At 46.1% G+C, this 15709-nt stretch overlaps 1 protein-coding gene across 2 annotated transcripts in view; it reads right to left on the reverse strand.

Moving 5' to 3' along the window:
* The window catches only part of VCPIP1 (valosin containing protein interacting protein 1), a 36668-nt gene that overhangs the window by 16961 nt on the left and 3998 nt on the right, over window positions 1–15709 (reverse strand). The window contains exons 2-4 of one of the 2 annotated variants that reach the window (XM_032959526.2): window positions 5216–5533; window positions 4439–4591; window positions 3970–4213 (exon numbers count right to left, since the gene is read on the reverse strand). In XM_032959526.2, coding sequence (XP_032815417.1) covers window positions 3970–4213; window positions 4439–4591; window positions 5216–5533 — 715 coding nt within the window. Of the gene's footprint in view, window positions 1–3969; window positions 4214–4438; window positions 4592–5215; window positions 5537–15709 lie in introns of both variants that reach the window. The other variant, XM_032959525.2, reaches the window with a different exon arrangement.

Genomic DNA, 15709 nt, shown 5'->3' on the forward strand with positions numbered 1-15709 from the left:
GGGTATCCAAACCTACCTCACACCTCTGTTAGGATTAAGCTGACAGCTCCTTAAATGAGAATCTGGTACAGCGTGTAAATAAATGTCGACGGGCATTGTCCGAGCGAAACCAAGCGGTCTTGTGCCATGCCAGTCTCAATTGGTGCTCGCCAACAGCACTTGGTTTGTGAGTCATGAGAAGTTGATAGTGTGTGCACTAGAATTTGAGTTTTAAGTCTTGATCTTTGAGTAAGGTACCTTTCTGCGGTAGACGCAACACTGCAGTGTTTGCAAAATCACTGCTCAAGCTGAAGCTAGTGTTATTGTTTGTAGTAGGGATTAAAGTTAATGTAACCACTGGCATTCACATGTGGAACGTATGTCAGAGCAAGCATTGGCGTATTAAGATGAGACTTAAGTTATGGATTGTGTTCATTTTATAAGCTAGGACATAAGTCGAAAAGCCAAAATATATATTTTTTATCATGAATGCTTCTACTTTAATAATGATAAAAGGAACAAAGATACAATCTCCCATTAATGAAGGTTCAAAACTTTGCATGTGACACTGGGGCCCATGGATAATGCCATTGCCCTCCAGAAACAGGCTGGCATTGCAGCGATTCTCGCAACTAGCAGAGTGCCGGGCAGCTAAAACACAACTAGCTGGGACAGTGTGTCACGGTGGTGAGATGTTAACTACCTCGCTAAGGAGGTTGTAAGTTCGATCCAGACCCTGACGCCTGTATATTTGGAGTTTGTGTGTTCTCCCCGTGGACGCGTGGATTTTTCTCCGGGTCCTCCAGTTGTTCCCCTCAACATGTAGAAACATGCGTTGAAGAGTATTTCTCTGCTATACATTTCGACGTGATAAGCCACTACGTTGAGCTATCATTTGTGGCCAGGCTACTTCTGAAAAAGAGCTACAGTGAGGGAAAAAAGTATTTGATCCCCTGCTGATTTTGTACGTTTGCCCACTGACAAAGAAATGATCAGTCTATAATTTTAATGGTAGGTTTATTTGAACAGTGAGAGACAGAATAAAAACAAAAATCCAGAAAAACACATGTCAAAAATGTTATAAATTGATTTGCATTTTAATGAGGGAAATAAGTATTTGACCCCCTTTCAATCAGAAAGATTTCTGGCTCCCAGGTCTCTTTTATACAGGTAACGAGCTGAGATTAGGAGCACACTATTAAAGGGAGTGCTCCTAATCTCAGCTTGTTACCTGTATAAAAGACACCTGTCCACAGAAGCAATCAATCAGATTCCAAACTCTCCACCATGGCCAAGACCAAAGAGCTCTCCAAGGATGTCAGGGACAAGATTGTAGACCTACACAAGGCTGGAATGGGCTATAAGACCATTGCCAAGCAGCTTGGTGAGAAGGTGACAACAGTTGGTGCGATTATTCGCAAATGGAAAAAACACAAAATAACTGTCAATCTCCCTCGGCCTGGGGCTCCATGCAAGATCTCATCTCGTAGAGTTGCAATGATCATGAGAACGGTGAGGAATCAGCCCAGAACTACACGGGAGGATCTTGTTAATGATTCTAGATTTAAAGCTTTCGTGACTGCAAGGATCCATACTCTTTGGTTCTATTCGGTAAAGTCACGTAGGTAAAAAAACAAATATCACGACGTTTCGGCCACAGCACAAGCGGCCTTCATCAGGTGAAGGGACCAGACTATCTCGAGGACAGCGCTGGAGTGAAACACAACCACGCTCAGACCGCGACCTTTAAGCTGTGTGCGAGGAAACAAGGTGCCTTGACAAAGGAATTAGCATAAAATTAGCATTTGATTGGCCGACTTAGCATGATGAACGGAAACACGGCAGAACAGAATGAAACACGGCAGAACGAATTCTTCTGCCGTAGCTGATCACTGTTACAACGCTGTAGGTGATCACAATATAATTTTCTCCGATACCAAGGTTCTTTGCAAACCCACGGGTTTTTATCAGAGATTTGTTCACGAGGCAATTCAGATCTATAAACACAGACACAATTTCAACCGAGAAGATGGTTTCAAATTAAGCAACCATTGGAAAGATTTTGATTTAAAGCTTTCGTGACTGCAGTAATTCATATTCTTAGTTTTTTCGGTAAAGTCACGTTGAAGAGAAACAACTAAATAATGAAATATATATAAAACAATAAAAAAAATTCTCACGACGTTTCGACCATAACTCAAACGGTCATCTTCAGGTGTGTTGGTTTTTTTTATTGGTTTATATATATTTTATTATTTTGTTGTTTCTCTTCAACGTGACTTTACCGAAAAAACTAAGAATACATTGGAAAGATGTTCTAAATCGAACCAAACATTAAACTAATTTTCAATGGTACAGTATATTTTTTCAGGTAGTGGTACCCCAAACTTTCGCAGCTCTTAAAAAATTCCCTTTTCACACCATCAATAGGTAAACTCCCCCTCCCCCCCTCGCCAACCGGCATGTTCAGCCGCATGTACACCACCTCTACACCGTTCATCATGCTAAGTCGGCCAATCAAATGCTAATTTTTTCATGCTAATTCCTTTGTCAAGGCACCTTGTTTCCTCGCACACAGCTTAAAGGTCGCGGTCTGAGCGTGGCTGTGTTTCACTCCAGCGCTGTCCTCGAGATAGTCTGGTCCCTTCACCTAATGAAGGCCGCTTGTGTTGTGGCCGAAACGTCGTGATTTTTATTGTTTTATTTTTTACCTACGTAACTTTACCGAATAGAACTTGTCAATGATCTCATGGCAGCTGGGACCATAGTCACCAAGAAAACAAATGGTAACACACTACGCCGTGAAGGACTGAAATTCTGCAGCGCCCGCAAGATCCCCCTGCTCAAGAAAGCACATATATATGCCGGTCTGAAGTTTGCCAATGAACTTCTGAATGATTCAGAGGACAACTGGGTGAAAGTGTTGTGGTCAGATGAGACCAAAATGGAGCTCTTTGGCATCAACTCAACTCGCCGTGTTTGGAGGAGGAGGAATGCTGCCTATGACCCCAAGAACACCATCCCCACCGTCAAACATGGAGGTGGAAACATTATGCTTTGGGGGTGTTTTTCTGCTAAGGGGACAGGACATCTTCACCGCATCAAAGGGATGATGGACGGGGCCATGTACCGTAAAATCTTGGGTGAGAACCTCCTTCCCTCAGCCAGGGCATTGAAAATGTATCGTGGATGGGTATTCCAGCATGACAATGACCCAAAACACACGGCCAAGGCAACAAAGGAGTGGCTCAAGAAGAAGCACATTAAGGTCCTGGAGTGGCCTAGCCAGTCTCCAGACCTTAATCCCATATAAAAACTGTGGAGGGAGCTGAAGGTTCGAGTTGCCAAACGTCAGCCTCGAAACCTTAACGACTTGGAGAAGATCTGCAAAGAGGAGTGGGACAAAAATCCCTCCTGAGATGTGTGCAAACCTGGTGGCCAACTACAAGAAACGTCTAACCTCTGTGATTCCCAACAAGGGTTTTGCCACCAAGTACTAAGTCATGTTTTGCAGAGGGGTCAATTACTTATTTCCCTTATTAAAACGCAAAAAAAATTATAACGTTTTTGACATGCGTTTTTCTGGATTTTTTTGTTGTTATTCTGTCTCTCACTGTTCAAATAAACCTACCATTAAAGTTATCGACTGATCATTTCTTCGTCAGTGGGCAAACGTACAAAATCAGCAGGAGATCAAATACTTTTTTCCCTCACTGTATATAGCTCAGTGGGTGTTATCTGGTCAAATAAAAATAATCTAGTTCATAGTTTAGTTTAGTGTGGAGCACAAGTGGAGCATCACCCATCTTAGCCAGTTAGTTCATCCATAACACCTGCATCTGTCCCGTGGGCTTCTACCAACAAGCCTTCGGGCACTGTACGTGGCCTCAAAGTGTGCCTAGCCTGGCACAAGCACTGTGGTGACATCACCGTCGCTTGGCGGCGCACGGTGGCTGTTGTAGTTGTTGCCATTGTGCAAGCGCACATTACCGGGCAGGAAGGTGGCAGAGTAGTCCCCGGGGCTCTGCATGCCCTCCCAGGAGTCGAGCAGAAGTATCGGCCGTCGCAGCACGTTTGCGAGTCCAAAAATATGGATATTGCGCAGGCCCAGGGGCACTCCCTCGGGCGGAACAAACGCCGGGTCGCACTCGCTCACGATGTCCTGCCACTCGCACGTGTCCACAAACTCGCGGAACAGCTCCTTGTAGCGCTCCAGGTTGTCCCGGAAGTGCGCCTGTCGGAGGCATCACATACCATCGTGGTGTCACGAGCGATAACGCCATGAACGTATCGATCTACGGCGAACTCTCAATTGCATATTTTTGAAGATGCAAAAATATGGAATGTATTGTTTGCCTTCACAGTGGGGGGGGGGGGAGTGGGGTGAAGATTCTGACAGCATAATTGGAATAGGAATAGAAAAGAGAGAAGAGGAAAAAATTACGAGCAGCACGCTCACCTTGAGGTTCTGCCGGAGCGCGTGCCAGAAGAGCTCCCAGCCGACGAGTGCACGTGACACTGCGTGCACCAGGCAGTGTCCGTCCATCTCCGCGTGGATGGGCACCAGCCGCTCCTCGTCCCCGTTAGCAACAGCGATCAAACGAAGAGTCTCCTGCAAGGGGGGGGGGGGGGGAGTACACTCTTACAAAGTATACTCAGATGGTACACGGAAACTCTCACCGTGATAATTTATCAAATGCCCAGAGGGAGGTGAATCATTACATGGTCAACATCTACAATGAGCACACTCCTACTTTACATAAGCACAACTCCCTTCTGTGTCTCCACGTATAAATTAAAACATACTTCGTCCTACAGTGCTATTTATTGCCTTATTAGAACAACATTGTCCAACAGCATTTGTTTAAGCAATAAAACTGGATCGGTTTCGACCTTCTGGATCTCATCGATAGTCAGATTTGCTAAACAAACGTTTCTCGGTTGCAAGTTATTATTGGCAAGAGCAACCATCTAAACTATGGGACTCCTGATCAATGCTAAAAAAAACCTTTCATGTAAAGTCAAGCGTTATTGGGAAGCATTATGGATTAAGTCATATAGAAGCAGAACTCAGTTCTGTATCTTAGAATATAGTTTTTTAGTTCAACTTGCCTATCGACTTTCCAGACCAATATCATCCGAGCGCTCGCACTCCGAGTACGCATTGACACGAGGCACGCGCTTGCGGGAAAACTATCGAGGATGGCGGGGGGGGGGGGGGGGGTAGGCAACGCACACGCAGGTACACCATGCTGCCGGAGCGGTCCCTGCCGTATCCCTCCACGGCCAGGTTCTCCGGCTCGATCCGGAAGCCGCGGTCGCCCAGCACGGCGCAGTCGAACGTGCTGCCCTGGCCCATGTCGCTGAGCAGGCGGGCGCGCCCCGTCGCGCGGTCCATGCCGTGCGCCGTCAGGATGGGCGACAGCAGCTTGCACTGGTAGTTGCAGAGCCCGTCGACGCGCGCGAGCGGGGCGATGGGCTTCCTGCCGCCCAGCGCGCCCGTGCCGCTGCCACCCGTCAGCAGGAAGTTGCGGAGGAGGTTCTGGAGGGTGGCCTGCTGTGGAACGAGAGCGGCACCGAGTGTTCATTGCGAGTCGCCTCTCGAAGGCGGCCGCGACAAGTCAACGGTGCAGCGAGGGTATAGAGATAGGGTACTGCGCTTTGTCGTACGATATAACATCCACGATAACTGTATCGGCTGTTCTGCAAGATATCACTGTAGGGATTGTCATATATTTTATGATTGCAATATTGTAGCTTCTTACACAAAATTATAAAATAACTAAAGCATCATGCTTGAAAGTTCAAAATACAATTCCATCGACCATTTGTCTTTTTTTTTTTTTTTATAAATGTCTCTCAGAGTAACTGATGGCGCTGTGGTTATATGACATCATAATTTTAGGAGCCACTGTAATTACTTAGTCGTTTCATGCGTCAATAAAAGCATGTGTACCATAAGCATTGTAGATTGTTGAGTTGCGATGATCAAAATACTTATGGTTACAAGATATTTAGTGAACTGCAGTTGAATAACGTTTTAAGTCATATTTGTTAAGACTGGTAATCCCGCAAAGCACAAAAAATATACACAAACATTTACAATTACATAAACGGTTATGGGAAACTGATGTATTGATTATCATCCTGAAATAAAGATTTATAAATAATCATGAACAACAATATCATAGCAAACCTATGAATGATGATGACTGGCCATTCATTTTTGCTATTTGAGTCACTCCAAATTGGCATATACACAAAAAATGTGAAGAACACAAAGCCGTAATAATGGAACTTGGTGGAAAAGATGTTGTTGAATATGCTGATGACTGGCCCTTGATTTCTGTTTGTCTATAGATCACTTAAAGTGTTCGCAAATGGAGGGAAAAACTAAAAAAAGTCAGATCAAAAGCCTAAACCGTTGGTTACAATGATTGCTGTTTTTATAATTATGACCCTTGGTTTTTTGTTTATTAATTGAATAGTATCAATGTTGGTAAGTGGAAAAAGATCATTTGATGACCACAGTCTCAAAATTGATGATAATAACAACGATGAGGGTGAAAAATTAACCGTGCCTCCTTTCTCAAATGATCAATGAGTGGTGCTCATCTCCATTGGTGGAGATGAACAAGTGGAGCAAAGTCTACATTCCGAAATCTATCCCTCGGACAGCCACTGTTGACTTCGAAGCGAGTGGGGTGTAAGCCTCAACAGCAGGTGGTGCACATTTTACCATCCTCAGAGGGATGATGTTGGTGGTGATCCAAGACAACACTTGACCAGGATTTTGTATTCACACATTCATCAATTGGAGACCACCTGCTCGAAGATCAGAACTGTATTGTAGCTTGTTATGAAGTCAATGGTTTATTTGCAGAGATATGTTGCAAGCTTTTTCTAGCATCAACAGTCTTAGAATAATCACAAAATTAGCTCTTCTTACGCAAGTGCATGTCCGCCGGGGAAGGACCATACGCACACATAGCGCAGCCATAATTCACTCATGTTATCCATACCAAAAAAGCATGTGCAGGGCAAGCCCATATAAGGTAACTCGAATGCTTCTTGGTCAACCCACTGGCTTGCCACTGAGCCACTCTATATACAGGTTGGCTGAAGAAAAACTCCAGACACCTGGCAATGCCAGAAAATGGTTTCTCGAACATTCGAAAATTCGTGTCAAAAGTGAAAACTAATTAGAAAATGATAACTCTCATAATAACCCCCCCCACCCAACCAGATTTAATACATCAGGTGTTCATCGCGTCATTTAATATTATATCAAGGATTAACGACGAGGGGAGGATTGGGGTCTCTGCTTTCCGGAGGATAAAATGAGGGGGTACTTTAGAAGTGGCATTGCCTGTTAATTAGGTTTGGAACAATTAAACTGTGCATTGGTGAATATCGATATATGACCCAAACCAATACGTGATTTAAGTGCTTGCCGTAAAAATGTACTGTAAGGCGATGCAACGTCTGCAAAACCTAACGTTAATGATATTCTAATTTTAGCATTGCATGGACCGACATGGCACAGGGAGACAATGTAATGGACACAGAATTTGATTAATAAAATGTAACAAAAAATATAGTGTGAATGCAAGACAAAATTTACAGAAGGTGAAGGTATCAACAAGACATTACAAAAACAGGAAGCACATATTAAATCTGTACTCTCCTCTCAATCCAGACGAGATGATGAGAGGGTGGCATTTCATAATATCAAATATTATGAACAACATTTCCATTATCCATAACTGGGAGTACCTTTTGGATTCCACAGTAGAATCGCCAACCAAGAATGGATGCAATACATCAAATCGTCAGGGAGTCAAACCGTTCCAGCCCTGTTTTGGTAACTGTACTAAATGTTATAATTCTCCACACAGGCTGTGGTGGAAGTTAAGACATTTATTAAACTAAACAACGCATTAGGGCTAGTAGCTGTACTAAACGTCATATCCTCCACACAATGAACGGAGGATGATGTTCAATAATCTTGTCTTATCTAGGAAGCATTTAATAAAAATACACCAAATATAACTACATACAGGATAGGTAATAAGCATTAATGTGGTGCACGCACATGTAACCTTGGTTTTCACATGTACTGCCTTTAGCCAAGTGTGTGCTCGGTGGCACGTGGACACATGTTGCTGTGTTGCACATTGGTGAAGGGAACAACTTCAGCTCCCAGAAGCCAATAATTTTTGGCCAGTGTCCTCCAATAAAAGGCCCGCAGGCCACTGGCGGCCCCCGACAATATATGTTAAAACACCCATCACCATGCTGTCAAACCCAGTGGTTTCAAATGTGTGGTGGCCCTACAACTGATGTCTTCCTGAAAATTATATGACGGAGGTAAGACTATTTAAACACAACGCACATACTCGGCACGACGTCAGAATTTCGAACAGGCTTAACAAGTTCACACTCCAGGAAAAAGGTACAAGCACAAAGTATTGTGAGATTACGAAGTTGATCTTTCATGGCTTATACAGATACATGAATAGTGTATTTAATATGCGTCTTCCTATCAATACAATTATATTACCAATTACTTACCCAGGAAAAGACTCAATGAGTCTTCAGACTGTTTTTTAGGCAGGCCCTACCTTGGAATGCTTGGATAATTCTATTGACGAGTTTTTTTTTTATGTGGCAGGCAAACAGGAGATACCCAGAGAACACAAATGCATAACAGGGGAGGTACAACTTGACACTCCGACACTCTGGCCACCTCGCAATCCCACACCTACAACTCCTGGCAAGCCACGGTGGTCACCCATCTCGGTGCTAACCAGGCCCAAATACACTTCTGAGCTCTAACGATACTGGCGCATTTACAGCAATTTTAGACAACGTGCACCTTGAAGATCGATACATGTAAGGAAAGAAACTGAATTATACATACGTGAATAGCATTGATTGAGTAGTTGCCATTTTCTTTCCACATCAAGACTGTTGGCACTTGGTCTGCCTTTCAAAGCGGAACAATCGATGCCCGGCTAGCCGCAGTAAAGCAAAGGCATTCATAACCATGTAGAGTACTTCAGTGCATTATAGCCCCCTCAGGAAGGACAAGTCAGACAAATATAACATACAAGTCCAAGGTCAGAATAAAATATAGTTAAATTCATTCTAAGGGCAGCTGTTAAAAATTCTGATTCTGACTCTAATCCACCTTTTATATTTTACTTGGACATATGACACCCACCGTCAGGATACAGATGCATTCAGCTAGTTTATCACGTCTGGGTTCATACGAGTAAAGACTAGGGTGTGTTAACCTTCATGATGAGAGTTCACAATTATATTCATGAGTCGATTCCTCTTTTAATTAACACCGTGGTGGTATGTTGCAGCCTCTAGAAGTTGGAAGGAGCCACCATCAATCCACTGCATACAACACATACTAGTCGAACAAAGACCGATTTTTACAGGTGTATATAGCATGAGGTTGATGTGTGTGTGTATATATACAGTGCGAGCATAATCAATATTAATCTATGTATTGTTACACCCTGAGTAGAGATGCTGATGTCACCTAGTGTTAACACCCGAGCCTGTGTGGTGCCACTGTGCAGTCACCACTCATGATGTCGCACCTCATGACAATTTTATTTCCATGGTTAACATTTAAGTTTTGTCTCTGAAGCGCCAACGCGTCTTATATATGAGGAGCGACCAAACGATCTCACCCGAGGAGCCACGAACCAAAATCCTCATATGGCCGAGAGTCGCACAAGGCATGTGCTGAGTAGGTCACGTGGGTTGATCGTGTGGGATGTTCATACGACCGCTTGGCTGTGGAGTTTTGAATTTTGCAATCTGCAGGAGCACCTCAGGAGTACCCATCGCTGGCTCAGCTGCCAGAGGAAAGTGCTCTGGGCTGCTCCCTCTTCCAAAGAGATTTGCTGTTTTAAACAAACCTATCATTGACAAGTGAAAAATCAGCTGCGCATCTATAAAGTGGCATGCACTTAAACTGGCTGGGAGCCACATGTGACATGCAAGCCACGGTTTGGCCACTATTGTTACAGTAATCATAAACAAGCACTCCGATGCTGAAGCACTGTACATATCACTTCCTCCCACCCACACCATGCATTCAATTATTTCACTTCCTCTCCTAACCGTGTAATATTTCTTGTTTGTGAATGAAGCCACATTTACCATGACTCAATCCATTGACAAATATTCACTAAATTTCCTCCTAATGGCAAGTTTGAATCAAGCCGAGCCCACATAAAAACACATGCATGCACACACACACAGACATACAATAACACATACAATAATCTGGCCACGACCAACAAGCTACTTCTTCCCTATAATCATCTGGATGTGGAATCAATGTAAAGGTTAACGAACCTTTTAGAAATCCAACCAAATCAACCATAGTGAGACAAATCTCATCATAACTTAGAAGCTAAACAGCGTTAAGCTGGTTGGTACTTGGGATATTACGTGTGAATAACATATTTGGTAAACTTGAACTGTGAGGTGGCCAGGATATGACATCACAGCAATGGATTATTACATCTGTGTGGAGCAGTTAAGAGTTATACCTTTGTTTACGTGGATTTTCTCTGAGTACTCCGGTTTCGCTCCACATGCCAAACTCTAATGGAAATATGTGAACTTCCTAATGTAGGGCTCTTGTCAAGAACAGGAATCAATTAGGCTTTCCTGGCTATATATAGGTCATTATTAATTAAAAACATACGTATGTTTTTTATTGCAATGTGATATCGCCGTTTGTTTAAAAGCATGCCCTCTCAACTTTGGATAAGTAGATTTGTTAATCCGGAAAGCAATCAACTTTAGGAAGAGTTCTCAATTTGAAGGCATTACTTTTGTCCTGTTTATATGCACATTTGAACGGGAATATATGACATGCCATGACACTGCCACACAAGTGCTTTGGATCCACTTGACATCAGGCAGACCTTTACGTGATGCAACATAAGGGTATAATTATGGGGTGATATTATAATTGGCTGTGGTGCTCTGTAATAATAGCGTGGGTTGCTAGTGATGGCCCCAAACAAGACATTTAAGTGACACTACGTTATGCTACAGTACATGAAGGAATACTGATGAGACGATGCATTGATCGTGTTGTTAAAGCATAGTTCATCATATAACGAGACACCATTGTCTCGCTTGTTATGAAATTTTATGGGGAAAACATCATGAACCAGCCAGCCTATCAAACTGGAAAATTCATGTTTTTCCATACCAACAAGTTATGTGCAATACTGGCTCAAGGCTGCCAAGGGACACGAGCACCTTCCAGAACTCATTTGAGCTGGGAAACAGTTTGAAAAATGAAAGTCAAAGTGTCAACAAGTAGATTGTGACCAACCAAACGAGCACTGGGAGAGGCACCCATCTCATTTGGCTGTCCAGAGCTAACTTTGAAAAATTCTACATTCCCATTGCAAATCTTGCATAACACAAGACGCTGTTGACATCTCACACAATGCTCCTTTTATATACCCCCAATGAAATGATGGGCCAGGTTGAATGCCAAAAAGGATGTTGCACTTGCAACCTTCTGATTTTAAGTTAGAACTATATTGGTCATATTCTTGGTTCTTTCGGTAAAGTCACGTAGAAGGGACACAATAAAATAATACAAATATAAAACAATAAAATGCTCACGACGTTTCGACTGCAACACAAGCAATGATGATGGCTGCTTGTGTTGCAGTCGAAACGTCGTAAGCATTTTATTGTTTTATATTTGTATTATTTTATTGTTTCCCTTCTACGTGACTTTACCGAAAGAACCAAGAATATGAATCCCTGCAGTCACGAAAGCTTTAAATCAAAATCTATCTTGGTCACTTGACATTTGTCTCTTTGGTAACTTGACACGAACTCCCTTAGCTACTTGACATGAGTACCATTGGCTATTAGATATAAGACCCCATAGCTACCTTGATATTGGTCCCAATGGCCACTTGACATGGGTCCCAATGGCCACTCGACATGGGTCCCAATGGCCACTCGACATGGGTCCCAATGGCCACTTGACATGGGTCCCAATGGCCACTTGACATGGGTCCCAATGGCTACTTGACATGGGTCCCAATGGCTACTTGACATGGGTCCCAATGGCTACTTGACATGGGTCCCAATGGCTACGTCACATGGGTCTCAATGGCTACTTGACATGGGTCCCAATGGCCACTCGACATGGGTCCCAATGGCCACTTGACATGGGTCTCAATGGCTACTTGACATGGGTCCCAATGGCTACTTCACATGGGTCCCAATGGCTACTTGACAGGGGTCCCAATGGCCACTTGACATGGGTCACAATGGCTACGTCACATGGGTCTCAATGGCTACTTGACATGGGTCCCAATGGCTACTTCACATGGGTCCCAATGGCCACTCGACATGGGTCCCAATGGCCACTTGGCATGGGTCCCAATGGCCACTCGACATGGGTCCCAATGGCCACTTGACAGGGGTCCCAATGGCCACTCGACATGGGTCCCAATGGCCACTTGACATGGGTCCCAATGGCCACTCGACATGGGTCCCAATGGCCACTCGACATGGGTCCCAATGGCCACTTGACATGGGTCCCAATGGCTACTTGACATGGGTCCCAATGGTTACTTGACATGGGTCCCAATGGCTACTTGACATGGGTCCCAATGGCTACTTGACATGGGTCCCAATGGCCACTTGACATGGGTCCCAATGGCTACTTGACATGGGTCCCAATGGCTACTTGACAGGGGTCCCAATGGCCACTCGACATGGGTCCCAATGGCCACTTGACATGGGTCCCAATGGCCACTTGACATGGGTCCCAATGGCTACTTCACATGGGTCCCAATGGCTACTTCACATGGGTCCCAATGGCCACTTGACATGGGTCCCAATGGCTACTTGACATGGGTCCCAATGGCCACTCGACATGGGTCCCAATGGCCACTTGACATGGGTCCCAATGGCTACTTGACATGGGTCCCAATGGCCACTTGACATGGGTCCCAATGGCTACTTGACATGGGTCCCAATGGCTACTTCACATGGGTCCCAATGGCTACTTGACATGGGTCCCAATGGCCACTTGACATGGGTCCCAATGGCCACTTGACATGGGTCCCAATGGCCACTCGACATGGGTCCCAATGGTTACTTGACATGGGTCCCAATGGCTACTCGACATGGGTCCCAATGGCCACTCGACATGGGTCCCAATGGCCACTTGACATGGGTCCCAATGGCTACTTGACATGGGTCCCAATGGCCACTTGACATGGGTCCCAATGGCCACTCGACATGGGTCCCAATGGCCACTCGACATGGGTCCCAATGGCCACTTGACATGGGTCCCAATGGCCACTTGACATGGGTCCCAATGGCTACTTGACATGGGTCCCAATGGCCACTTGACAGGGGTCCCAATGGCCACTCGACATGGGTCCCAATGGCCACTCGACATGGGTCCCAATGGCCACTTGACATGGGTCCCAATGGCCACTTGACATGGGTCCCAATGGCTACTTGACATGGGTCCCAATGGCTACTTGACAGGGGTCCCAATGGCCACTCGACATGGGTCCCAATGGCCACTTGACATGGGTCCCAATGGCCACTTGACATGGGTCCCAATCGCTACTTGACATGGGTCCCAATGGCCACTTGACATGGGTCCCAATGGCTACTTCACATGGGTCCCAATGGCCACTTGACATGGGTCCCAATGGCCACTTGACATGGGTCCCAATGGCCACTTGACATGGGTCCCAATGGCCACTTGACATGGGTCCCAATGGCCACTTGACATGGGTCCCAATGGCTACTTCACATGGGTCCCAATGGCTACTTCACATGGGTCCCAATGGCCACTTGACATGGGTCCCAATGGCCACTTGACATGGGTCCCAATGGCCACTCGACATGCGTCCCAATGGCTACTTGACATGGGTATCAATGGCCACTTGACATGGGTCCCAATGGCCACTTGACATGGGTCCCAATGGCCACTCGACATGGGTCCCAATGGCTACTTGACATGGGTATCAATGGCCACTTGACATGGGTCCCAATGGCCACTTGACATGGGTCCCAATGGCCACTCGACATGGGTCTCAATGGCCACTCGACATGGGTCCCAATGGCCACTCGACATGGGTCCCAATGGCCACTCGACATGGGTCCCAATGGCCACTCGACATGAGTCCCAATGGCCACTCGACATGGGTCTCAATGGCCACTCGACATGGGTCCCAATGGCCACTCGACATGAGTCCCAATGGCCACTCGACATGTGTTCCAATGGCCACTTGACAGGGGTATCAATGGCTACTTGACATGGGTCCCAATGGCCACTTGGCATGGGTCCCAATGGCCACTCGACATGGGTCCCAATGGCCACTTGACAGGGGTCCCAATGGCCACTCGACATGGGTCCCAATGGCCACTTGACATGGGTCCCAATGGCCACTCGACATGGGTCCCAATGGCCACTCGACATGGGTCCCAATGGCCACTTGACATGGGTCCCAATGGCTACTTGACATGGGTCCCAATGGTTACTTGACATGGGTCCCAATGGCTACTTGACATGGGTCCCAATGGCTACTTGACATGGGTCCCAATGGCCACTTGACATGGGTCCCAATGGCTACTTGACATGGGTCCCAATGGCTACTTGACAGGGGTCCCAATGGCCACTCGACATGGGTCCCAATGGCCACTTGACATGGGTCCCAATGGCCACTTGACATGGGTCCCAATGGCTACTTCACATGGGTCCCAATGGCTACTTCACATGGGTCCCAATGGCCACTTGACATGGGTCCCAATGGCTACTTGACATGGGTCCCAATGGCCACTCGACATGGGTCCCAATGGCCACTTGACATGGGTCCCAATGGCTACTTGACATGGGTCCCAATGGCCACTTGACATGGGTCCCAATGGCTACTTGACATGGGTCCCAATGGCTACTTCACATGGGTCCCAATGGCTACTTGACATGGGTCCCAATGGCCACTTGACATGGGTCCCAATGGCCACTTGACATGGGTCCCAATGGCCACTCGACATGGGTCCCAATGGTTACTTGACATGGGTCCCAATGGCTACTCGACATGGGTCCCAATGGCCACTCGACATGGGTCCCAATGGCCACTTGACATGGGTCCCAATGGCTACTTGACATGGGTCCCAATGGCCACTTGACATGGGTCCCAATGGCCACTCGACATGGGTCCCAATGGCCACTCGACATGGGTCCCAATGGCCACTTGACATGGGTCCCAATGGCCACTTGACATGGGTCCCAATGGCTACTTGACATGGGTCCCAATGGCCACTTGACAGGGGTCCCAATGGCCACTCGACATGGGTCCCAATGGCCACTCGACATGGGTCCCAATGGCCACTTGACATGGGTCCCAATGGCCACTTGACATGGGTCCCAATGGCTACTTGACATGGGTCCCAATGGCTACTTGACAGGGGTCCCAATGGCCACTCGACATGGGTCCCAATGGCCACTTGACATGGGTCCCAATGGCCACTTGACATGGGTCCCAATCGCTACTTGACATGGGTCCCAATGGCCACTTGACATGGGTCCCAATGGCTACTTCACATGGGTCCCAATGGCCACTTGACATGGGTCCCAATGGCCACTTGACATGGGTCCCAATGGCCACTTGACATGGGTCCCAATGGCCAC

This window comes from Petromyzon marinus, chromosome 23 (genome assembly GCF_048934315.1).
Source record: "Petromyzon marinus isolate PM22_M1 ecotype Great Lakes invasive population chromosome 23, UKy_Petmar_22M1.pri1.0, whole genome shotgun sequence".
Lineage (NCBI taxonomy): Eukaryota > Metazoa > Chordata > Hyperoartia > Petromyzontiformes > Petromyzontidae > Petromyzon > Petromyzon marinus.